The sequence below is a fragment of the Falco biarmicus genome, chromosome 3 (assembly GCF_023638135.1).
Source record: "Falco biarmicus isolate bFalBia1 chromosome 3, bFalBia1.pri, whole genome shotgun sequence".
NCBI lineage: Eukaryota > Metazoa > Chordata > Aves > Falconiformes > Falconidae > Falco > Falco biarmicus.
Genome location: NC_079290.1, coordinates 8,513,998 through 8,540,620, shown reverse-complemented (window position 1 = coordinate 8,540,620; position 26,623 = coordinate 8,513,998). Strand labels below are relative to the sequence as shown.

General features: G+C 37.3%; 1 protein-coding gene across 4 annotated transcripts in view; it reads right to left on the bottom strand.

The window, feature by feature from the left end:
• CDH12 (cadherin 12) overlaps positions 1 to 26,623 on the bottom strand; it is a 220,698-nt gene that overhangs the window by 142,788 nt on the left and 51,287 nt on the right. For all 4 annotated transcript variants that reach the window (XM_056333477.1, XM_056333476.1, XM_056333478.1 and 1 more), the window contains one exon: positions 11,541 to 11,956. In XM_056333477.1, the coding sequence (XP_056189452.1) occupies positions 11,541 to 11,771 (231 nt within the window). In that variant the 5' untranslated portion in view covers positions 11,772 to 11,956. The remainder of the gene's footprint in view (positions 1 to 11,540; positions 11,957 to 26,623) is intronic.

The window sequence follows — 26,623 nt, the reverse complement described above, 5'->3', positions numbered from 1 at the left end:
AAGGGCATGGAACTGGCACAGAAAAGAAGACCCAGAGAGGTAAAGAAAATTCAAAAATCAAAAGGCTGGTGTACACATTCCTGACAGGCCTAAAATTTTATTGAACCAGCACATAAAACATCTACTGTGGTTCAGTTTATGTGGTATTCCTTTTCTGTCTAAAGATTGTATGAAAACATGTAAAGAACTCTGAAGGTTTTCAAATTTGCAAGACAATGACTTGTTCCACAGAAGCAGAAGGTATAACAAAAGCTTCTTTTCATTTACTTTTTGCTTTTTCAGCTTATCAGTCAGACTTGCATGATGTGATTTCAACTCTTACGCACTTTCAAGTGGTCATTTTAATTTCATTAAGCAGATTGCAACATATGATTTAAATGACCTATTGCATTTTCTGAAAAGGGCGTAAGATTCGTATAAAAAAATAAAAACAACACAGCAAGAAGACATACAAGAATATTTGCGCATTTGATCTGTCTTGTGCAGCCTAAGTTTGTGCTTGTGTACAGGTACTGGTGCAGTTTAAGGGTTGCCACGTTTGTGCTGTATGCAGATGTCAAGATTGTTTGGGAGGTTTCATTGCACCTGATCGAGTCGCCTCCCATCCCCAAGCTGGCCTGAGCTGGTTCCCTCTTGTCTGGAGGCTGAGGGAGAATCACAGAGGCAGTATGGAAAATGGAGTGTGCAGGCAGCAGCACAAGCTCCGTCATCAGCTACCAGGGCAGTAAGTGCAGCCGCAGCCATGCCCAGCGCAGGCGTTCAGTGACTAGGTGTTCTGAGCTCTTTAGTGTTAAGGGATCCTCTGAGGGGTTTGTAGGGGGCCTGAGCAGGCTCAGCTCTTCTTGAGGATCTTTATGAAGAAGACCGTCTGCCATTTACATGGACTAGAAAACTAAAGAAACAGTGTGAAATGGTAGGTAGTATAAGATCTTGAAAGGCATGACTATTTGCAACAGTATCACAAGCCTCTTTCTAACTGGACTTTTTTTCTCAGGAACACATGAGAATGCTGACCTGCTCTACTGTCTTAAATCTTTTGAATGTAATATTTTTACTAATAGAGCTGCATTCACCACACAATCAGTACATTGCCAAATGAAGTACTGCAGATATTTTTATTTTTCGTATAAGAAGTAATGTTTTTTATTTTCACAAGGAGAAATAACATTTAAGGAAATACATTTTTCTGTTTAGAACTGAATTGTTCCTTGATCATATTCTTGCCCATCAAACTGTCCAAAAAACTTTCAACAAAGTTAAATGAGTCACTTTTAGGGACAAGACCAATATAAAAACATCTCATTATTTTCTCCTAAGTGGAGGAGAACGTCTGTTACTGTCAACGGTCCCCACAGAGCAATGATGTGCTGCGCTGCGCACAAGTGGCCTCCAACCCAGAACTCTGTCTCTGGTAAAGTCCAAAAGTGAGTACTCAGAGAAAAGCGTAAGGTTAGCAAAAGTACAGCTCACCCCATAATTTCCAAGCCTCCAGTAGTTTCTGGAGACATTGGTGGTGACTGTAGTTATTAGCCTTCAGGATATTGATTTTTCATTAACTTCTTCACTTTCTGCTCACACACGTGAAAAATTCTATATATCCATAGCACCCTGTGGTGCAGAGCTACCTATTCGGGATTTATAAATTTTGTGAAGAATAACTTCCTTGTCATTGCTCTGACTGTGCCACCTGTTGGCTTCATTTGATGTCCCCCATCTTGCATTGGTGAAGAAGGGATTCCTCCTCCTTTAGCCTAACCACTCTGTTCTAGTTATTTTGGAAACCTATCACATCTCCTCCTCTTTGTCCCTTTTCCAGGCTAAGGGAACTATCTTACTCAGTCATTCCTCACCTAGGAGTCAGTCCAAAAATACTGACTGCCTTTGTATCCTCTGTACTTCTCCCTCTTCTTTGGGACACATGTCCTCTATGAGACCAGAGAAAAATAATTCACACATGGAAGATATAGGCTCACCAGCAATTTAGATACAAAGCTGTGTTAATGACTTTTATTTTTTTCTGCCACTGCTAAGAATTTTTAACATCCCATTTGCTTTCTTGGCACTTACTCTGCACACTGAGCAAATGTGCATACAGCTATCATAAACCAAAATCTCATTTAAGAGACATTATGGCTTCCACAGAGCACAACATTTCATTAATGAAGTTAGAATTATTCCCCTCCTCCCCCAGTATGTACCACTTTATATCAAATTTAATCCCTAATTTTAATCCCATTTCCTAAGGTCCTTCTCCCATTTTTCCCATTCAGCCTTTGTCTTTACAAACTCAAATAGCTTAATATGAACAGCAAACACGGTCAGCTGGATATTCACAAACCTTCCTGGATCATTTCTGATCATGTTAAACAACATAGGCCCCAGCCTAAATCCTTACTGATACTGAATATAGCACAATAATGTCCAGGTTGAAACAGTCATATTTTTTTCAGTGATCAGTTAAGTATTTTCATGACACGTGGAGGAATAATATATCTGTTACTAAAAATCTATTCTTTTAGCAAGCAGTAGCAAGGTCATAATGGCACTAGTTCAACAATATCAGTAATAACTCCAGTTTACATATTCAGGGACTGACACTTAAATACAATGTACACATGAAATAATCTCTGTAATTAAAGCTGGTGCTAGAAGACAGGAGGTTTTTTCCAAGCTTGGCTTTGTTCTCTAGACACACTTTTTTCTTGTGTTGTAAATACAAGAACAAGTACTGCACACAGCTGTTTGGACAAAACCCATTGTACTTCTGGAGCATTTTTTACTATTTAAGCTTTCACTGCCATGGCTCAATCCATAACATTCTGACTACCACCACTGGAGACCATAACTCCAGAATACAATGAGGTACAGGTATGTGAACCTAGAGGAAGAAAAATGTCATTGTTTAACAATAAGATGAAAAATGTTAATGCAGGGAGATAAGAGTTTGCACACTATGCTGTCATGTATGGGGGGATCCTCTGCAATCCCACTTTCCTGCTACAGTGGCAGGGGTCCCACCAGTTCTAAAAGAACCAGGTTCTTGACTGCATCCATTACTATCTACACATTTATTACTACTAATTTTTAAATTTGTATAGAACTGCCTTCTCATGCCATCTTATTTCTTGAGTATTTCTCTAAATCTTATTCCATCCATTCTATTTTAACCTGGTTTTTTCCTACACTTTTTATATTTTATAGTGCAGCAAGAACCAACAGGGTGGTTTTTTTCTTACATGTATTTATCAAACAAAAACTCCTTCAGCAGACAATTAAATTTAAGGTAGTAACTAATAATTAAAACTATTAGGTTTACTTTCAGCATGTGTCAATACTGGTAGGCATTTTCTTCATTCATTATTATGTCTTTCAACTTTTCTCCTCCTTTTCTCACCTTCCATGAGGTATGAGCCCTTGGGCTGGGTGGAGGAGGGAAAGTTTCGACTTCAATGCCTTTCTCCTCAGTCATCCTCTCTTGCCTATACAGCACTATAATATATATATATATATCACCGCCATGCAGTGGGCATAGAACACATGCTTCTGGTACCACACAGTGAACTAAACCAAGGAATTTATCAGAGTTTAAAAATAATCCTGGAAAGAAAAAGAGGAATTTTCAACCAGATTGTGTTTATACTTGAGTTAACCTACCCTTAAAACCAGCATAACCACTTGTTTGTAAAAGACTCTACAACATTGCTGGATTATTTTGGATTTTATAACCTAAATTTAGATTAAATAAATATTCAGGAAGAAGTGGCAACATAGAGAGAACTATGCAGGAGCATTCCTATAACAAAAATATTTTCCAGTACTGGGACATCTGAACAATACTTATTTTAATATAATATTTTATTTCCTCAGTTTTAGTCTTGTCACTTCCCACTTTTCTTTGTTAAGACTTTTCTTGACTTTTAATTCATGTTGGGATTTTTTTCCAGGTGAATGTAACCGAATCTGCTTTACACAAAAATTATTATGTAGCAAATGCAAGGATCATTTATGAAAGCAGTTCTTTTCATTAGACTTCCACCAACAGATGGAAAAGGTAAGCAAGCTTTTGGGTACACAAGGTCTATTTCCAATCAGAAGAGAAGGCGTGGAGTTTGAAGTTAACTGTAAACTGGGTTCATTGCTCACAATGTAATTGGATATGTAACAGACCCTCCGTAAAGAGGAAAGGAATCGTAGCTTTTGCAGCAGAGTAGATGTCTGGTACAGGGAGACAAAAAGAAGGATTAAGGGATGGTTATCTCTAGAGGGAGAAGAGACAGGTCATTTACAGCCTGTGGGACATGGAAGTGGGTGAGGGAGAGGGAAACAGCACATGCCATGACACCAACACCTGCTCCAAGTTCATTGCTTTCCTTATCAGTTAAGTGTTACAAATTGTGGTTCAATATATATACTTCAGAAGCACAGGGGGGGTTGCACCTTAGGATGTCTACTGCGAAAAGACTCTCAGGACCCTGATGCACAAACTGTGCTAGATGCAATGGCAGCACCTGACAAGACTGCCAGTTCCAACCATCTCTTCTGTTTATGTCTTACATACAAGGATATTAACTACAGTGGCAGAAAATGGGATAATCTTCCAGCTCTTTAGCTTCTCCTGTAGGTTAGTGCTGAGCACCCGATTTTCTTGAAGATCATGCTCAGCTAATAACTGACTGATTCTTGCTAGGAACATGTTTTTGTTTCAGGATATCTAGCATTTTATTTGGAAAAATATGAATTTAATTTTGAAGTTTGTTAATAAATTTTATTTTATACTCATATATTGTTTATGAATTTCAGTGGCCATTTTTCATGCTATGTTTTCATAAAATGTAAATAATTCTGCGTATTTTATTGAAACAATGAATTTAAATGATGTAAATATTCACATTTAAACATTTCTGGTTTAAATTTTAAGTGGAATTATGAAACAAATTTTATCAATTTAAATTTTATCAATTTAAATTTCTGAAATCTGCTGTTCTAATTTGTTTATTGAAAATATTGTTTTTATACCAGATCAGTGTCCCTTCAAAAAGAGCAAAAGAAACGAAAGTCCACATTTTGAAAATATGAATAAATATGAAATCCTGAGCTTTCAAATAGTCTCCTATTTAATTATTATTCTTTATTTTATTATTCTTTCTTTAATATTTCTGTATTTCATTAATTCTTTCATTAATATTTATATAATTACACTTTTCCTGCTAAGAATTTATACTTTTGTTGCATGTTTGAGTGAGGTATTACACTATTTCCTTGTTTTTAACACCTCACATGTTGCAGCAATCATAGATTTTATTCCATTTCTGAATCTCTTTGTTACTTTGGTTCACACGTTGTTACCCAGATACAGGAATGGCTACAGGTATGTAATACTTTTCCACATTTTGCTGACTGGTGAATTCTACTGAATTACTTGGCATTCTGATGCTCTTCCAGAAAAGAGATCTCATGATCTCAACTAGTTTCTCCTTCAGTTCAATTGTAATTTATGATCTAGGTTTCACTAGTTATAAATTCAATTTTGAGTTGCTGACATACGTAATACATGCCTATGCCTGATCATTCATAGTATCAGAAACACTATTTCCAAGGCTGGCAGGTCTGTCAGCAGTTCTCAGCCAAACTCCAAATTTAGATGAAATAAATTTAACGTCCTCAGATTCACTTGGATGAAAAAAGGAGACAATATTTTCATTTGTCTATCCACCCCAAGTCCTTCAAAACATTTCATACATCTTTTTCTAAAGCATTCTTTCACATATTCCGTAGTTCAAATGAACGTCCTTCCCAGCTGAAGCCATTTATACAAAGTTTCCAAATAAATAAAAGGCTTTGCCTTAGCAGTTTTATTCTACAAGCTCATTTGTAATTCTCCCTCTGTTGACAACATAAACTTCAGACTCAGGCTTGCACCATTAGCACCATCCATTCAGCCCTACGCAGAGGTCTGGTGAGAGCTGGTGATTTTGTGCCAACAGGATCATCTCCACAGGCTTTCAGTCTCCTGCACTGATCGCTGAATTATTGGGCAATAAAGCCTTCTAAGTTTGAGAGTTTTAACTATTTCAGTCTGTGACCTCCTTAGGAGACCAGAACAATGACCACAACCTTTTACATTCCCTAAAATGTGGGTTACAGCTCAGGAAGTTGATCCTTTCTTTTCAGTTTGCTCTCTCTTGGTCCTGAACTCGCTCTTTCTCCTCTCTCATGCAATCAATGAAAGCACAGAACAGAGTTCTCATCTTTGTTTCATCTCCAAATACCTCATATAATTTTCATGAATGCAAGGACCACATGCAAAAGGTGTTACTACTATCAGTATTTTGCTTCCAATATTCCCGCTTTGAGCTAACCAAGTAAATCAATAAACAAGTGAAGACACTAGATCAATAAGAAATGTTCTGTTGTGTGCAAGCTGTTCATCTCTAGCACACATGACAAGAAAACTAGGTCTTTATACCATATACAAATACAAGCATGCAAAAGCAAACATTAAATGCAAGTCTGACTTGCTCATGAGTGTTTGTGTTTCCATGGTCCCACTTCCTTCTCACACTTTCAGGTGCAGCTGTCAAATTGCTTTTTGCCTCACATTATGCAATATACAGGATGCAAAGCTTTTAAAGTCATCACATTTTTCACCGGCCAGACATAACTGTTAGAGACAACAGTCTCAGCTCAACACAGCAAGATAAGAACTCTGGAGTTCTGCCCCTAGTTCTGACTCACACTTTCTTTTACCATTTAATTTCTCCTCATCGATTTTCCTATCCGCAATAAGTTGTGACAATCCTTTTCCTTGAAAATGTGCATGGTATAAACTCAGTCAGTCAGTTTAATACACCAGACTAATGTGACCATGCCTGATCACAATATATATTATTGCCTAAGGACCAAGCCCAACAAGAATTTCACTATAATATCTGCAGACAGAGGTGGGTATATGAATTCCTGTGTGTTACAGATGTACTGATCAACCTCATTCTTATAAATACTATTTGGGAGACCTTTCATATTAAAGTCATCCAGGAACGAGTAACTGTGATGTTCTGCATCATGCGAGTCAACACATTACTAGCAGTGTTCCCTGAAACATTTCTCATCTCTTGGAGGATGGCACTGTACAAATGTCTAGTGGAAATGACATACAGGTCTCTCTCTAATACTGTTATTTCAGATGTGGGCATAAAATCTGATAAGCTAGGAAAAACTCTTTTGACAGCTTTAAATATTATTATTGTGACACTCTCAGCAGAAATCTAGTAGAAATACATTTTTTTAAAAACATCAGATTAATCGAGGTACTGTTATGAACAGAGACTTAAGCTGGTTTTGGGGTTTTTTTTCTTCAAAGGGCAGTAGCTTCAAATTCACTACCTATATTTCTTTTCCTTTAAATTTATTTTTTCTTCCACATTAAGTCAGTTCTTGTGAGTAATACCAAAATGATAGTCACAGCACTATAAATTTGTTTCTCTGAGAACAGATTCTGCACAAGCAGTGCAAAATTTCCTTCACAGACTGCCCTGTCACCCAGGCACTCATGCAACAGGGAATACAACTGTAAAATCCGAGTGTGCACTCTGAAACAGGTGATGATTTAAGCCTGGTGGAAGGTGGTCAACATTAATTTCACTATATTGAAAACTGTCCACTAAAAAAATGCATAAATGAATTCTATGCTCATATTTCAGAAGTAGAGGATAAATTACTAGGTTTCAGAAAAGCATTCTGTTCTGGTCACAGATATAGAGCTCTGCTTCCTCCAGATCAGAACTGTTTCTGCCTTGATATATGGGGAAACCTGTGAAGATGATGAGGCTTTCTCAGGACTGCGTCAGATGAAAAATACCATATTGTTATGTGCACCCTGTAGTGCCATAGGACAGTTGTGACTACTACATTTTTCAGCTGGCAGGGATCACAACTAAAAAATATCTGTTGTAGGTTGCATGTAAGCATGTATAATGTAGTGCAGGTTTGAAGAACAAAATGTTGGAAAAGATATTGGTTATTCATTAGCAAGATACTACCTAGTAAGCTGAGAATATTTTGATTCTTGCACACTGGAAACCAGAACAGAAATGGCCGTTATCTCAAAGAGGACTTCGCAATCCTTTCCTATGTACCAAGCCAGTGTTCAGTAGGAGTTGCCACACGCCTGTCTCTGCAAGCTTAAGGACAGCCAGCAAAAATCCTTACTAAGCAACTGTACAGGTGTGCAACACAAGAAAGATGTAATGTGTTTACACACTAGGAACACAAAGACACATATATAAATCCAAGCATGCTACATGTACGACAATTAAAACTTTTGCTAGCATTATCTCAATAATGAAGAACCTGCACTGTTCTTGCCTATTTTGTTCTCTTGAACTTTCATTTTCTTATGCTGCCTCTGCATGCCACTATTGAAACACATCAAGCAAGACAGGTTGCAACAAGATTTATAATATTCTGGTGGGGTTGCACCCCCTTGAGCTAACCCTGCATAAGGGCAAATAAAACTGCTACCTTGTTAGTAGTTAGAAAATTTTGGGATATGGCCATGCTTGAGGATCTGATACTCAAGTAATTTATCTCACCATTCAGTGAGGACTGAGCTTTGGCACGAAAAAAAGAATTATGAACCTTTTTATCTGATTCCACACATGTGGCACTTCACCTGGCCTTCTGGAGCTTCACAGTATTGGGAAGAAACATAAAGCACAGCCAAGTAAGTACATGAGCAAGCCTTATTTTACAAGCCTTCTAGCATCCCTTCAGTTTTCACGAGTCACATGGCAACACCATATTCCAGTTCTGCTTTTTAGCCTGGGCCTGCTTACATGCCTCTCTACTAAAGGGAGCTATCTTTTGTTTGGTAATCTGATGGATTTTTATGGCTCTTACATATCATGAGGTTTCCAAACTTCGATTTAATATTCAGGTTAAATGCTTTTAATGTGTCAACATGAAGCACTATTTCCAGATCTCTAACTGTGAGCTAGACTAATCCCCATCAGTTTCTAAACTATATTTTGATTTGCAATCTGACACTTCTTGAGATAGTCTTCTAAAAACGTACATAAAAGGAATTAAGCGCATTGGTCAATAAGAGCTGACATTGTTGCTGCAAATCTGTGTTCTTTTACAGGTGGCTCCCAAAATTAACTACTCTCCCCTAACCGTGTAGTGAAATTGTCAGCTGATTTAATAGACACATTAAACTCCTGTTTATAAATTACTGTGACATTATTAATGCAGCAATTCTACAATAAGCAATATAAACGCCAATGTGCATGTCCCTATATCAAGTCTGGCTACAATGGCTGGAAGAAGACGACAAGAGACCTGCGATTTCAGGTCATATGAAATATCCTGCACTTTATCATATACATAATATCGCTTTAAAATATAGCACAGTAGTATTATAAAAATAATGACTTTTAAAATAAATTATTCTGGAATAAATCTAAATTATGGTAAATATAAATCAAATTATTTCTGTAGTCAATCCAGAACTCAATTGTGTATCAAACCTTAAAAATTTTATGTGATTTTTAAAAATTACATAAGATCTAAATATCTTGAATATCCACTGTTGAGTACATTTCAGTATGTTCACAATGGTTTGGATTGATATTAAATTATAGCATGGCTATTAAATTTATACTAAATTAAAGCATGGCTTTAATTGTCTGTATTTAAATGCACAATTTCTCTAAAGAAGTTCTCCCATTCAGTTCTCTACCTTCTTTGAGAGCTTTGTGGAATATAAGGAGGAAAAGCTAACATCTCTATCTTGGGGTTTTTTGTAGTTTTGGGTTTGGGGGTTTTGGGGATTGGCTTTTTTCTTAAAAGATTAGGCAAAGATGACATTCAAAACCTGTCAGGTTCCTTTTTCTGGTATATTGAAGCAAATAGTTTATATAGATAAAATAAGTTCTAATAAGCATCCAAAGGATATTTAGCAGGTAATGAACACTGTTGAAAAAATTATCACCTGCTATGAATTGTATATTTGGGAAGCAGATTTTTTGACTTAATGTTATTGATGTACTAACTAAACATCCTAATTTATTTTGTCTTTCATCACCAAGATCCTTCCATATTCTATTTTATTTACTAGGTAACAGAGGTATACGACGTCTTACCAAGAAACGTCACTATAGCTTGTTCTACGCTGCAATTAGATCTTTCCTAATTTTTGAAAAGTGCTATCTTACTATCTTGCATAAAGGAATAAAGATTAATGAATTACAGGGGTGCAGCAATAACATCTCTGTCTTCTGAGGTAAAAAGCATAGCAATCATGTTGTCTGTGTTACACCATCGAATGTGATTAGAGTCTTTACATCTTTAGCTAGTGGCCAGAACAAAGGTATGTGTTAGAAAAAGTGTAAATTTGTATCAACTGGGTGTCACAAAGATAAAACGTTTCATTACGGGATCCCCCTTCAGACTGTAAAACAAACTCTTTATATTATCTCTGTGATATAAACATACACCTTTGTAAATTGTTTTGACTAGTATGTTTCAGTGCTTAACACTAATGCCTACATGTGTAATATCTAAATACATTTTTGGATGGTTTGTCAAATCATCTAGTGAACCACATGTAGTCTTTTGCTGTTTTACTGTGTAGGGAAGTGGCATCTGGGGACTCAGGCAATGAATCCCTGACCTCTTATTTTCATTGAGTAAGGGCCTTTATTTAAATTCATACATAGCATCCAATTATATACTGTGCTACTTTTTTCTTCAGGTCTCACTTTCAGCTTTCCTTTCTGAAAAATCTGTTATTTAAATTCACCTCACACACCCCTTGAACAGTTGGCTATCAAATTACTTATGCCTTATTACAGAAACGGTCATATAATGAGAGAGAGAATTGCATAAATTCTCTGCATGTGTGAATGTGCATGTCTGCACACAGAGTATAAAAGCTATAATGCAACAGTTTGAATTACAAAGCAATAAAACATATTTGAAATACTTGAAAACAATCTGAACAATCAGAAATAAAACCAAATGATGCTAAGGCATAAGACAGAAGAGAAAAAAGCAGGTATCTCTGTTAGTTGAAAATGGACTTGGAGTAACCATACCAATCACAGAAATGACTGTGCATTCTGGGCTACAGATTTCTGGTTGAAATCTTATTTCTGATATCAGTCCAACATTTGTTGCTAAAAATCAAATGTGCTATTACAGCAGATTCAATTAAAGATATTTGTGCACCACAAACTTATTTCAGAACTCCCCCCTCTTTTTTTTTTTTGTTTTTGTTTGTTTGCTTGCTTTATTCCAAAACCAAGGATAATGAAATAAGACAAACATAGAAAGGTAGAAAGTAAATATTATAATTTTGTGCACTAAAAATAATAATAAAATCTATAGTGGATATATGAGAGGTGGAATGGTAAAGGGGATGAACAGAAGGAACTCCTGTCAGTTGAAGAATTGCCCCACCAGAAATAGGTACACCTTTATAGCACATTTTACTATTTGTCTGTGTTAATTCAACTTTTAAAGAAAGAGTAAAAAATTACCTTTCCCACATACTGAGGTTCAGAGCCCATGTACTCCTCCAGCACAAAAAATTGATTCCACACCCAGCCTCGTTTGACTCGCTGAGCAGATGACCTCCTCCCTGGCATTGGGACAACATTATCTCTTGGCTCTGCTTCTAAAGTTTGTTGTGGTTGTGGATGCAGTGGCGTCAGGAGACCTCCATCAAACAGGACCCAGAGAAGCAGGGATAAGCAGTTCCTTGTAAGCATTGGCAACGGCTTCCCTACAGCAAGTAATAAAAACTCCAGCACTTAATGCAGAGCAGAGGAATCCAGGTTTGAGGTGTCTGTGGCCTCCACCACTTAGCTTCTGATTTTATTGCGGAAATGCTAATGCAGGCATTAATCCTTCTGATGACAAGGTTTTTGCCGCATTAAATTCCATCTAAAGGGACCTATAAAAGAGATTTACATGGCAACATCAAATTACATAAAATTACATTGAAGCGTTCATCAAAATTCTCACACCTAGTTAGTTTCTAGAGACAGAGAAAAAGATTAGGAATCACAGTTTTCAAAGATTGCTATTTTGATTGCAGGACAGAGCTGCTCTAGAACATTCTAGTTATTACAGGAATAGCTCATTCTTGCTCTGCTTAGCATTACCTTTATGTCTGTCTGAGGACAGGGCCATAGCCTTTGCTTTATGACCCAGTTATCAGACAAAACTGTTATCCATCAGTGATGTAAAAATTATTTATTCTGGATTTACACAGAAAATATTGGAGAAGAGAAGACCCACTCTTCACCCTACTGTCTAGGGCAGGAATGCTTTGCTTGTTGTCTCTGCCAGAAAGGCATCCTGGGGTTTATTCTACGGCCTGCTGTTTGTCTGTGCAAGAAATACTACTTGTAGGATTTAAGATGGATGCATTTTACATTTTTAAAACAAAAATACAATTTATATCACTACGGAATTCACCACTTTGTTAAGGCCATATTGTGTTATTGATTTTTAAGCAGAAGCTTCTACCAAATCAATGAGAGTTCTGCTTAAAAATCAATGGCATGATATAGACCTTAGAAAAGAAGAAACAGTAAAGTACCTAACCATATATATTTTTCATTTTCAAATAGTGCCAAAGATTATATTTTCCTTATAAATAATATTGTTACTATACATAACAATAAATAATGTAGAAAATCTTATTTGTTAGGTGCATGCTGAAGTATCTAAATAGAAAGGATTTACAATTGGGAACCTGGAAAATCTAACAGGTTTTGAAGAAAAAAACCACCACCCTAGAAAAATAACTGCACTCCCTTTTCTAAATTTAGGGTGAGATTTTCTGTTCTGATTAGAAAGGCTATTCTAGGTCTTACCAAAAAAGAAAGTAAAAAAATGTGGTGAAAAGGAATCTAGTGCAAATGAGTATTTTAATGCTACCTTCAGAAAGGATTAAAAATGAAGGAAGAACTATCTGCTCATAATCCTTAAAAAAACCCAAACAACAACAAAAAAATCTTTTGTGTTGAAGACATTTCAATTTTTTTTTTTTCATCTAAAGGAAAATATTCTAAGGTACAATGAGCGCAAACTTCCACTTGCATTACCATTTGTACTTTATGTATTTTATTTCAGCAAAGAAACTTTAATATAGGACCCTACCACAATAGAGAGCTGCACTCAATATTAATATATTTGATACGTATTTCTATTAGCAGCTTTTTTAATTTAACAGTTCACATGACTTTTTGTGCTTCTGTCTTCAATGCATTCAGTGGTATATAACATTAGGTTCAGACTGTGTTCAGCCATAATTCAGTTCCAAGACTTTCAAACTCCTGTGCCTTTCTTGATCCACAGTTGCAGGGTGCATGCCTAGTTTTTATGGCAAAATCATAGTAATCATGAAACACAGGGAAAAAAAACCCAAAACTGAACAAAGAACTCAAAGCACCTTTCTGAATTACCCAGCCATAGATGCAAGCTGGAAAAAAATGACATAAAAAAGTTCTGGGATAGTCTGCACTGCTTCATACTGTATTCAATTTAACTGCTATACCACTGCTCTTTGCCGAGGAGGCTCTGTACATTACAGTTCTCCCAGCGGAGCTCTGCCTCCGGCCATGTCTGTCAGTCTGGGAGCTTTTAAAATGTTATACAGCACCAAAAGTAATGCGAAGAGATTGAAGAACTTCAATGAAAGGAGAACAATTCCCCCTTGGCTGGAAGGTTAGTTACCAAGTGCAAAACACAGAGCACTTTAACCCTTTCTCTGTCAATCTCCTAGGCTGCCTTCCACACCATGTGCTGCAGAGCCAGGAGAGAGCAATGCCAGTGCTTGCTTCATTCCCTACAGCTTCACAAAGCTGGTGAATAGCAGTATCAAAGAAAAATGGCAGGCTAATAGGTGTTGCAGGTCAGGACTGCAGCATGAGATACCCTCATCAGCTGCAAAAGAGTTCACCATGAAGAATTTTCTTTTTTAAAAATGTAAATCTCAGCTGTTAGGAGGCCAGTAATTGAGATCCCAGTACTTCAGCCCTCAAGGGAACCGCTCCAGCTTGAGCAGTAGGAAACTGAGACACAGGGTCATCCCCTGCCACCTCTTCTTCTCCAGCGTTTCATTGCTGGCTTTGGAGTGGTGAAGTGGCCAAACAGAATATATTTAAAATCACAGTTTGAACCTGTACAGCAATTCAAAGGTTAAGGCTAATATTTATTTTAGTCTGAGTGTATTGTTTTGCATTTTCTTTTTAAGTGTTACTCTTCCAGCCAGGATACCTAAACCTGTATTGGTGTTTTTATGTTGTCATATACTCACTAGACATTTAAGTCTAGCACCTTTATATACTTCTGCCCTGAAAACTGCTATGAGAGCTGGAAGATAAGGATTTAGAAATCCAGTCAGAACATTTAGTCATAAGGAAAGTACTATATTTCCTATTTTTTTTAAGGAATTACTTCCTCTGATGCTTATAAAGAAAGGCTTAATTAGTAAGAGAGTTTTGCACAGATATGCCAGATTTTTCTTAACTCTAGTTTTTTTCTTTTTCAATATTAGCTGTTGCTAGTCATTTCTTCAGACAGTCTTATATGGATTTAAGTACCTTTACGCATGACTTAACCCACAAAAAGAGACACAGAGGGAATGCCTGTATGAAGTTACCCTCCCTGCCCCACACACATGCTTTTATGCAGTGAGATTACATTTACTCTTTTCCACAGTTCAGAAAACTGAAGTGACCCAGCAGCAATCATGGACAATCTGTTAAAACACGGTAATTAAGAAATCTCGATCCTATGTACTCTGTGCCCAAAACTGCATACTTAGAAACTCATAAAATGCAAAGGATGAATTAAATATCACTGCTGTGATTATTTATTGAGAATAACGAAGTACAGTATAAATGGTTCTCCTGCAAGAATTTTGATACTGACCTGGATTATACTGCAGTTAATCTAAACAGCCTGAGCAGAGGAATGTTTTCAGAGTAGCAAAACTGATGCATGCTATTACTGCTGCAATAACACTATCAACGAGAGCCATAGCACTGCAGACACAAATGGTCTCACCAAGCTTGCAAGGGTTATCCCTTCTAGAGAGGACAGCTATACATCCTCTGCAATCACTAGTACACAGATAAGGCCAGATTTAGAGAAGTCTGAAAGGAAACTCTAAATGATCTTTGATTTTGTCATGGTTTAATCCCAGTAGGCAATTCAGCCTCACCGAGCTGCTCACTAGTCAGTCCCATTGCAGTGAGATGGGGAAAAGAAGCAGAAGAGTAAAAGTAGAGAAAACTCATAGGCTGAGACAAAAACAGTTTAATAGGGAAAGCAAAAGCTGCATGAGCAAGCAAAGCAAAATAAGAAGTTCATTCACAACTTCTCATTGGTAGGCAGGTGTTCAGTCATCTTCAGGAAAGCAGGGCTCCATCACGTGTAACAGTTACTTGGGAAAAAACCCACCATAACTCCAAATGTTCCCCCTTTCCTCCTTCTCCCCCTGAGTTTTATTGATGAGCATGAAGTCATATGGCATGTGATATCCCTTTGGTCAGCTGGGGTCAGCTGTCCAAGCTGTGTTTCCTACCAGCTTCTTGTGCACACCCAGTCTACTCACTGGTGGGGCAGTGTGGAGAGCAGGAAAGGCCTTGGCTCTGTGTGAGCTCTGCTCAGCAATGACTAAAAGATCTCTGTTATTAACACTGTTCCCAGCACAAACCCGAAACACAGTACCATACAAGCTACTATGAAGAAAATTAACTCTATCCCAGCCAAAACCAGTACAGAACTGTATGAAGCATCTACTTGCATCAGATTGCAGATACCCGAATGTCACATGCACACAAGCAAGAAACACTACAGCTCCACGAAGCACTCAAAAATGTCTTTAGCACAACAAAGCTGATAATTGCATCTCCGTGAATGGAGGCAAATTGCTTACTGACAAAGTATCCATTATATGCTGATGGTGGGAACATTTCTGCAGCCACCTTAACCATAAATCTACCAGCACAGAGAATGCTTTTGCTTATGTGAAACAACAGCTAACGTAGAGCAACCATCTTCCTACCCGAAAAGAGGTTTGAAAAACTTGGCAGTACTGCAAAATGGTTGATCCATGCCAGATGGAAAGCCAGTTAAGATCTATAACTGTGAATATGCTGTAATAGCTGACCATCTATCCTCACTTCTCTGCAGTATCTTGAAATAAGAATATACAACAACAGAAAAAAAGTCTGTGCTGTCAGTATCTATTAAAATTAACTGCTAAAGTATTTGAGAAGATATATCTTGAGGTTAAAGGAATGGTAAAAGTGCGTGGAAAAGCTCAGTTCATCTCTCACCTTCATATGCTTTCTCTCACCTTAGGCACATCAGGTTGATATTCTCAAAGGTATTTAGTTAAAAGAATTCCTATTTGATTAGACTCTAGATATCCATATCTTTTTGTCAGTTTGACTTTATTGAGCATCAGAACCTATCTAGAGACTTTGGAAATAAAAGTAATTTTTGTTTTTTCTGCCTTTTTTATTTTATTTTTTTTTTAGTTAGGGTAGGAAGTACTCGGCAACATCAAAACAGAGGTTAGGAGGGGGATTGCAAATGAACAGATTTGAAACCTCCAACTACGAAGGAGAATAATTCTCAGTATCTACATCCTACAAGTCAGAAGACTTTCAACAGAGTGATTGAGCAAACCCCACCTCTACAACTCCAAAACCCATTTGTCAAGTGTAACATCTGGAATCCGTGCCAGGTAGCTCTCATGGGGCTTAAAAGAATGTATGTCTCTACCTGTTAAGAAAATACCTGACTTACTGGAGTCTTAACATAGAATTACAGAATCACAGAATCATCCAAGTTGCAAATGACCTTTAAGATCACCATTAAGTCCAACCATTAACGTACCACTGCCAAGACCACCACTAAACCATGTCCGTAAGCACCACATCTACATGCTTTTTTAAATACCTCCATGAATGGTGATTCCACCATGTCCCTGGGCAGACTGTTCCAATGCTTGACCACCCTTTCAGTGAAGAAATTTTTCCTAATATCCAACCTAAACCTCCTCTGGCATAACTTGAGGCCATTTCCTCTTGTCCTATTGCTTGGTATCTAGAAGACTTACCAGTCTACAACCTCCTTTCAGGTAGTTATAGAGAGTGATAAGGTCTCCCCTCAGCCTCTTTTTCTCCAGGTTAAACCCCAGTTCCCTCAGCCAGTCCTCACAGCACTTGTGCTCTAGACCTTTCACCAGCTTTGCTGTCCTTCTCTGGACACACTCCAGCACCTCTGTGTTTTTCTTACAGTGAGGGGCCCCACACTGAACACAGTATTTGAGGTGCAGCCTCACCAGTGCTGAGTACAGGGGGACAGTCACTTCCCTTGTCCTGCTAGCCACACTGTTTCAGATGATCCAAAAGAGTTATTCCTTTACCTCTGTTTGTGTGGAACACAATAAGCCATAGAAGCTGTTGTGGTTTAACCCCAGCCAGCAACTAAGCACCACACGGTTGCTTGCTTACTCCCTCCCACACCCCCAGCAGGAGGGGGGGAAGAGAACTGGAAAACCAGATGTGAGAAAACTGGTGGGTTAAGATAAGTACAGTTTAATAACTGAAATAAAATTTATTGTTATTATCATAATAATAATCTTGTTATAAAAAGGAAAATAACAAAAAGAGAGAAATAAAACCCAAGAAAGACAAGGGATGTACATTAAAATAATTGCTCACCACCAACTGACCAGTCTCCTCAAGTAGTGGCCCCTGGCCAACCTTCTCCTTTTGTTGCTGAACATGATGCTATATGGTATGGAATATCCCTTTGGTCAGCTGGGTCAGCTGTCCCAGCCGTGTGTCCTCCCAGCGTTTTGTGCACTCCCAGTCTGCTCACTGGTGGGGTGGAGTGAGGAGCAGAAAAAGCCTTGGCTCTGTGTAAGCACTGCTCGGCAATAACTGAAACATCCCTGAATTACTAACGCTGTTTCCAGCACCAATCCAAAACATAGTCCCACACTAAGTATGAAGAAAATTAACTCTAGCCCAGCCAAAACCTGCATAGAAACCTAGAATGGCTCTCTAGGTATATAGGCTGACCCCTCATGAAGCTGAACACCTGAATCCTGGTCTCTGCATCAGTGGTTATTTATATCAAGTTGATGATGAACAGGAGGAACAGAAACCCAATACCCTATACAAATTCCAAATGCTCTGTAGCTTATTGATGACAGCACTCTGATAAAATGTGAGAAATATGGATAGAAAATGCACAACTGGAAGATGAATCGTGGTGTTTCTGTAAGATATTTATAATCATCTGGAAGAGAACTATACTGACTGAACTACTGGACAACAAGCAGATGACTGCCTTTCTCATGCAATAAGGTGAATTTAACTCTCCTTTTGTTAAATTCTATTACAAAAGCCCTCAAATCCTAATATTTCACATCAAATATTGTGCTTGATATAAAGTTACTAATTATGCAACTAGGCAAGAAAAATATGAGTGTGATTAAGGCTATGATTTTGGGATTTGACTTTCAAAGCCGACGCCTCTGTATATTGAATGGATATTTGCAGAGTTGTATTTTCTATACTGATACAAGAGTTCAATTTGAATGTTAGTTATGACTATAGATATCAGAAGTGATAGTGATATGAATCTGGAATACTCTATTGAGTTTTTACTGGCATAAAACCAAAGTGAGATGAGAATGATGTCCCTGATCTTCAAGTATGAATACCCTTTTAGCACATTCATAAGAAAGTTGCCACAAAGATATATTATAGTACAAAACCCATGTGAAATACTATACCAGTACCCAATAAACATATTTATGAAGTGCCTAACATTGGAGAGGAGTCTAATTATATTTGGCATTTCTAAGCACTACAATAATAAAAGTATTATAGCTCTGCAGACATGCATTAATAATTGGCTTTCTAGTATATAAAAAAGTGATTACTTAAGAGAGTTTGGAGACACAACAAAATCAAACGACACATACTTCCAAAAAAGCATAGCTATACAATGCTGAGGGTTATAGAAAAAGTAATGAAAAAACCCAATACAAAAACATTCTTTGTGAGTGCAAAACAATAAATTGCTTCTATATGCAACTATTTATACACAGTGTCAGCCCTATCATCATTGGCAACAGTTACAAGAGATCGTTTATGACTTAAATATAAGCCATGGAGCCATCATCTGCTACATGGGAATTTATCCTCTTTAACTCACAGCATGCGTAAGAATATCAGGGACATAACTGTTAAAAAAAAAAAAAAAAAAAAACACAAAAAAAACCCAAACAAAAAAGACTGAAACTTTCATTATAAAAATGAAAATACATCAAGGCTCCAAGGTTCACTGAACTCTTGAAAGCTAATTCAGGTAAAATGAAATTTTCACTACAGGTTAAAAATAATTAATGTTTATTTCAGTGAAATTCAGATCAAGGCCAGTACTACTCTGTAAATACATAGTGCAGCTCTACAACTTAATAATCAGTTAAAATTAAGAAAAAAAATGCCTCAGAAAAGCACAGAATTTCCTTCACTTTAGGAAGATGGTCAGATGATGAAGTGACATCATCAATTTTATTTCTATGGTGTCTTGTATCATGTCATGTTAGTCTTGTCTCAGAAAAGTACTATGTTGATTTTGTACCTACTTAGTCAATGATCTAGAATCTGTATTTTTGAAGAAATTATAAACATTTTCATTTCTGGTAAGAATCTGTAAATGTAAATGCTAAAGTACAGACAATCAAGAAACCATCCTTCACCCTACTGTCCTATGTTTTCTTGAATGAATACATGAGATGGGGGAAAGGAGAGAAAGGCAAACAAATCAAAACCTTTCAACACATTAGCAATATCTTTAGGGTAAGAATTAAGAGATCTCAGGCTGCAACTCAAATATATTTATAATTTTGTAAGTAACGCAGGATACTGAAATGAATGTGAGCACATTTTAATGTGCTCTGTAACATAACATTTTGTTATTTCTTAGGGTATTTCTGGTTTGCCCAGCCTGTCAAGAATTCTATTAATTACTTCATATTGCAAACATACTTCAGCTAAGATCCCAATATTAAAAGACTTTCTGCTATTGGTCAAACTGATTATAATACATTTTAAATAATCCATTATAATTTCTTGTGTTAGAAAGACCACATAAATATACTAACTTACAAAACTAACTCAAAGTTAGATATTTTAAAATGAGTCCTTGCAGACTTTTGTTTGTTTATTGTGTATATAATTGCATAATTATTGCTTAATACAAACGGTGTATAACCTTAGACACTTAAAACTGAAAATATGGGTCTTCTATCGCCAATTATTGCAATATGGATAAAACAGACTTAAATGTCTCTGTCTTCCTCACCACAGTATTAAGTATTTAATTCTTAATATTCCTTTCCATAATACATTATGGAAATCCATAGCTCAGCTTGTACTCTCAGCCCAATTCTTAAAGTTTCTTCTGGTCTTCTGGAAGGTTAATAGATCTGTGCTGACAATACTGTGTTATGTAATTTACTGCGTTATGTGATTTCAGAGGACGGTAACCCCTCAGGAAAAAATTACAGACAGCAGTTTTGCCCAACAAATTTCAAGGCATTAATCTTGTGAATATTAACAGGTAGCCCCAGAGACAACAGGACTGAGAGATAACCCATCAATTATCTTAACCTTGAGAACATTCAGCTCAGGCCTCTAAATATTCTGGAATCACCTAGTTTACACTGTGCTTATTCCAATGCTCAATAATACATAACTTTTACGCTTAGTAATTTATCTCTTTTCACAACTCAATTTGACTTGTTTTTACCTACCTACATATGCTATTAGGACTGGCAGTTGTAATGACCCTATGACTCTTTTCTGACCAATGATGAACTAATTTAAAAATAAAAAAATTTCATGGATTTTAAAACATCAGAAATAGTAACTCTAGGGCTTTTATTTTTATTCCTTAGAACAGTGTTCTCTGTTTTGCCCACCATTACAGCATGGGAACATAAGGTCATCACAGCAACTGAGCCAGGCTGTAGTTACACTGAAACCAGCTATTCTAACTAGAGTACAGTCATCTATAAATAACCTCAGCCAAAGTAATCCTTGTTTGTTTTTTTGTTGTTCAGAACCAGGCATGTTTCATGAAAACTCACCAGCTATCAGAGCTGTATGCGAATAGGTAGTCTCTCCTCAAGAAACCTTTCACTCAAGTAAAACCTCCCACTCTCCAGTCAACGTGGAATTGTTCCCAACCGAAGTCAGTGATTAAACTCAGAGCTGTTAAAAGCAACCACAAGGCTTTTTGTGTACAGTGTCTAAAAAAGATAGAAAAATATTCTTGCCTGACATTCATCTTTATAAATCCCCGTGTCTCTCGTGTGCAATTGTTCATTTCCTAAATTCAAGACTAATGAATTGGGTAATTTTATGACAGATGCCTGCTGTGAATGTCAACAATTATGGCCTAATGCAGACAATAGATGAGATGGTGTAGGAAGAAATAGAGGGCTCACTTTGATGACACACAAGCCTTATCTGTCTTGTTCAGAGAAATAAAAGCAAATCTTATTTGTGAAAATATTGTTTCATAGTATTTCTTACTTTTCTTAATTTTAAATTAAAAGGACAAGAAAAGAGTATATTAGAAGAAAGACAGGTCTTGTCATCTATTAACACTCAGCAACACTCAGAAATTAGCATTCAGCACAATAAATTATTGGAGTCTTCCTCTTACTGACCCATTAAGGCCAACCATAAACCTAACAAGGTGCACCACTAAACTATGTTCCTAAGTGCCACATCTACTCATCTTTTAAATAGCTCCAGGGATGCTGACTCAACCACTTCCCTGGGCAGCCTGTTCCAATGCTTGACCACCCTTTCAGTGAAGAAATTTTTCCTAATATCCAACCTAAACCTCCTCTGGCATAACTTGAGGCCATTTCCTCTTGTCCTATTGCTTGGTATCTAGAAGACTTACCAGTCTACAATCTCCATTCAGGTAGTTATAGAGAGTGATAAGGTCTCCCCTCAGCCTCTTTTTCTCCAGGTTAAACCCCAGCTCCTTCAGCCACTCCTCACAGGACTTGTGCTCTGGACCCTTCACCAGCTTTGTGGCTCTTCTCTGGACACACTCCAGCACCTCCGTGTTTTTCTTGCAGTGAGGGGCCCAAAACTGAACACGGTATTCGAGGTGCAGCCTCACCAGTGCTGAGTACAGGGGGACAATCCCTTCCCTTGTCCTGCTGAGCACATAATTTCTCATACGTAATAAGCAGCTTGTTTACTGCATATATTTCTTTTAGTTTTTACAATAAGCATAAATTGTAGTTATTGCAGTTTATGAAACTGTGGTTTAGATAGGAAATCAATAATGTCTTTTTAAGGTTAAGCTCAGTGAAACAAAGTGCTGAAATAGTCCCTGATGAAATTGCACCTTAGCTGAACTCACAAAGAACAGCATTATGGAGAGGATAATGTCATACTTGCAGCATTATAGATTGAGGCCAATCAATCAGATATATTGTGATTGCTGAAGGTGCAGTCCTATTGTACTAAAAAAAATACCTTCAGGCCTCAAGGTAGAAAGACTGACACATTTAGTCTGAAGAAACCTAAATCCGGTACTTCCCTAAAATGAGTGAATTCACCTTACCAGAGGACACAACCCATAGAGATACACATATTTATTTTTTTTCAGGTAGAACTGGAGTACTAGACCAAAGACTAAGCTAGAAGAAAGGCTAATACTCTCTACTGAAAAACCACAGAGGGAGCCATTGCTTTTGTGGAAATAAACATATAATTCCTCTGATGTAATTTCTGACAAGTGGTCAAGTGTGACCCACTGTATGGTTCTTCTCAACACAGAATCACAGAAAAACAAAATGGTTGAGGTTGGAAGGAACTTCTGGAGTCTATCTAGTTCAACCCCCCCGGCTCAACCAGGGTGAGCTACAGCAGGTTGCCCAGAACCACATAGAGCTGGGTTTTGAACTCCCCACAGACAGAGATTGCATAACTTCTCTGGGCAACTTGTTCCAGTGGCCTGGCCCTTCTTCAAGTTTTTGATCTACTTTGCTGCCCACTTATCAACACTTCATCAGTTTCTCTATGAAGATATTTGCCAGATAGTGTGAAAGCCTTTTTAAAGTCAAGGTAAACAACATCCACACTCTCCCTTTATCCACCGCTCATTATAGAAGGCTAACAGGTTGCTTGAACATGATTTCTCCTTTGTAAATCCATACTGACTACTCTCAGCCACTGTCTTGTCCTCCACATGTTTGGAAATGGTTTCCAGGTTTCCAGGGCTTCATTACTTTCCTAGGGACTTAGGTGAGGCTGACTGGCCTATAGTTTCCCACATCTTCCTTCTTGCCAACCAACCTTGAAGGTACGGGTGACATTTGCTTCCAGCTCTTGGAAACCTCTCTTGATTGTCATGACCTTTCAAAGACAACAGAGTGAACTTCCAATGACTTCAGCCAGCTCCCACAGCATAGATGCAACCCATCAGGCCCCATGGACTGTGTACATCCAGAAAGTGCTCCCAACCTGGTCCTCCTCCACCAAGGGCAAATCTTCCTTGCTGTATTCATTGGCAGCAGGTACTTCCTGACTTTGTGGAGTTTCAAAGTCTCACCCTCCAGCACAGTGACCAAGCCTCTTCATTTTGTTATTCAAGCCAAACCACTAGATGAGTCAAAATAAACTCTCATTTGTCAAACCCCCATCTTTTCCTCCTAGGAAGGGAGTCTTTGAAAGTACGAAGGAATTTTGGAGAAGGTTTTAATACACCTTTCAATTTAATCCCCAATTTCTTCTTTGTAACTGCATGAACCTCTATTTATTATTACTAGTAATTGCATTTGTTAACACAGGAGCTCAAAATATAGGTATATGTGCTACACCAGTTTGATTTTTCAAAGCCACTGTAGACTTCAGATGCTTGGTGAAATCCTTAGAATGCTTTCAAGCAAAAGATTTACAATTTCACAGTGATAAACATGCAGATACTCTCTACATATTAAATGCACTAAATAAATGCTATTTGGAAGACAGCATTTTAATGTAATGAACCAAAAGATTACCTCACCTGTGATATCTAGAATACTTATATGATTTTTTTTCACATAAAGCTCTAAATTTTAATACTTTGGGGCCATATTTTATCATAAACATAATAAACTTTGGTGACACAGTTGTTATCTGGATAATTTTCATATGTAAGTAAAGAAAGCTCAGTTGCACAGAGAGCTTTATAAAACAGATCTGTAAATTAATTAATTTATATCTCTAATATTCTTTAAAAAAGGTACTCAGCTTCCTATATTTCTCTAACAGAGATGATAAAATTATTTCTTATCAGTCTATGACAGATTATTCAGAAATAAAAAGTGAATAATTAATATACCATAACACCAAGAATTTGCTTTTTGGGGTGTAAGGTGTTAAAAGCAATTGATGACATGAAAGACAGTAAAAGATTATCGCTTAGAGAAATTCCAGCTGAACTGCTTTTATGACTTTGCCTCACTTTAGTTAAAATTTTCTCTGATGTTAGAGCTTTTGAAATTCCTGGGAGGGTTTTATCCCCAGGAAGAATCTTATTTTCCATTTCAAAAAGAACTAAAACAATTCTTTATTTTTAGCCCTTTTGATACATATACACATTTTTATATGGTTTGTGGCATTAAAGTGCATTAAACCCCAAACCTTGCAACTTAGAAATTGAATAAAGTTTAACTTTTCAGATTATGTCGACCATTATTGGCTTTTCTACTCCTTTGTGTTAGCAGACGAAACATAATGCAACAAACTCATGTGAGCAACAAGAATTTTCATTGATTCACCACTTGCAACCCTGTATACCTCAGCATGTGCTAAACTACTGGATATGCTTCCACCTATTTACCTGCTAGCTTCATTCAGACACAGAGACAGAAAGAAATTTCTGGTAAGGACCAAAGCAATACAGAGACCAGAAAGGAGCCCAGCACCTCTCACCTGACATGTGTGAAACAGGATCCCTTTCAGCATTTTAAAACCTGGACTGGCATTAAGGTCACCCACTTGAGAGCCCTAACTATATTTTTATAATACTGGAGAAAGGGGCTATCTGTGTATTTTTCCTTTCTGTTTTGCTAAATGTTTGGAAAGTCTCATTTTCCATCTCAGAGTTACTGAAATTTCCTATGTTTCTGTATGAGTAGTTACCACAATGTTTCTGCTTACTTGTCTGAGTAATGATGGAAAGCTCAGAAACAGATCTATTGTCACCAAAGCAAAAAAGAAGGTTCCAAAAGTCAGGTTTGCCATTAGCCCAGAATAAGCAATTCATCCTCTAGGATACAAATGCTCCGAATACAAAAATTACTATGCCTTTTGAAGGCCCTTCCCAGAGCAGAAAAAAAGGCTCTGCTTCTCTGTTATGTGTGTTAGCCATCATTATGGTATTCATGCATGACTAATGATAATTACATATTTAACTAGCTAGCATCTGGGGCAATAGCTGGCAGCCTGGCTGGGCAGTAGCTCCTGTGAGCAGCAGACAATCAGAGCAGAAAGAGTTACTGTATTATTTCTTAATACAGTGCCTGAAATGGCTCTCAGCTAATCAATGAAATAGACTTACCTACTCAGCCCTTGTTCAGAAACAACCTGAATAATAGTTATGCAAATAAGAACTTTCAGTCAGATTACAGAGACTTTCATATTTTACTGTTACTGAGAAACAACCACACCACAGTTATGTAAGTGAACCTGCAGACAAAAGTGCAGAGAATTGCTAATTGCCACATAAATACAAAGACAAATGTCAGCAGCTGTGTAACATCCTGGTTGTCTAAGTGGCTCAAGTTACATAAATTAAGACCAAAATAAATCTCCAGCGTTCCGGCTTGTCACCACATTGATCAACTCACCCCTTTACTGCTCACTTATTAATTGCCTTCCTTATCTCCCTCTCCTACCTGCCGTAGCCAATCTTTGAACCAGCATTTAGAGTAGGGCAAAGGGAAGAGAGAGGAAATGGGACTGTCCTCTTTATTCAAATGCAACAGTTAACACAAGACATGAAGTTGATGGTTAGGCACCTGAATTACAGAGGTTTGCTTCAGAGACTGTATGTGCAGAGTACTTTGGAAAATCAGGACAAGTATTTAGATACATGGTAGCATAGGTCATGATACATCTTTTCATGATCAGTCTGTACAGGAGGCTAGACTATATGCCATGTTAAAACTTAGGGTTTGTTTACTTGTGCAAGTACTGGGGAAAAAAATTCCAGTATCCTCAACGATGCTTTAGTTCACATGCTTGCTCTCTGAAGGGATCTTTGAAACAGAGAGACCAAACTGTGACCAGTCTGATTCTGAAGAACACTAGAGTCTTTTCAAGTATTTGCAGCAAAACTGACACCTTTTCGTTGTTGTTAATTGACTTTCAGAGTTAATGTCCCTTTCAGCCTAAGGGAGGTAGCAAAGTTTTGCCTCACAGATGTCACTTCTGTTCTGCAAAGATTAAGTATTCCATTTCCCACAGAAAAAAAAAAAAAAAATAAATTACTTTTCTCA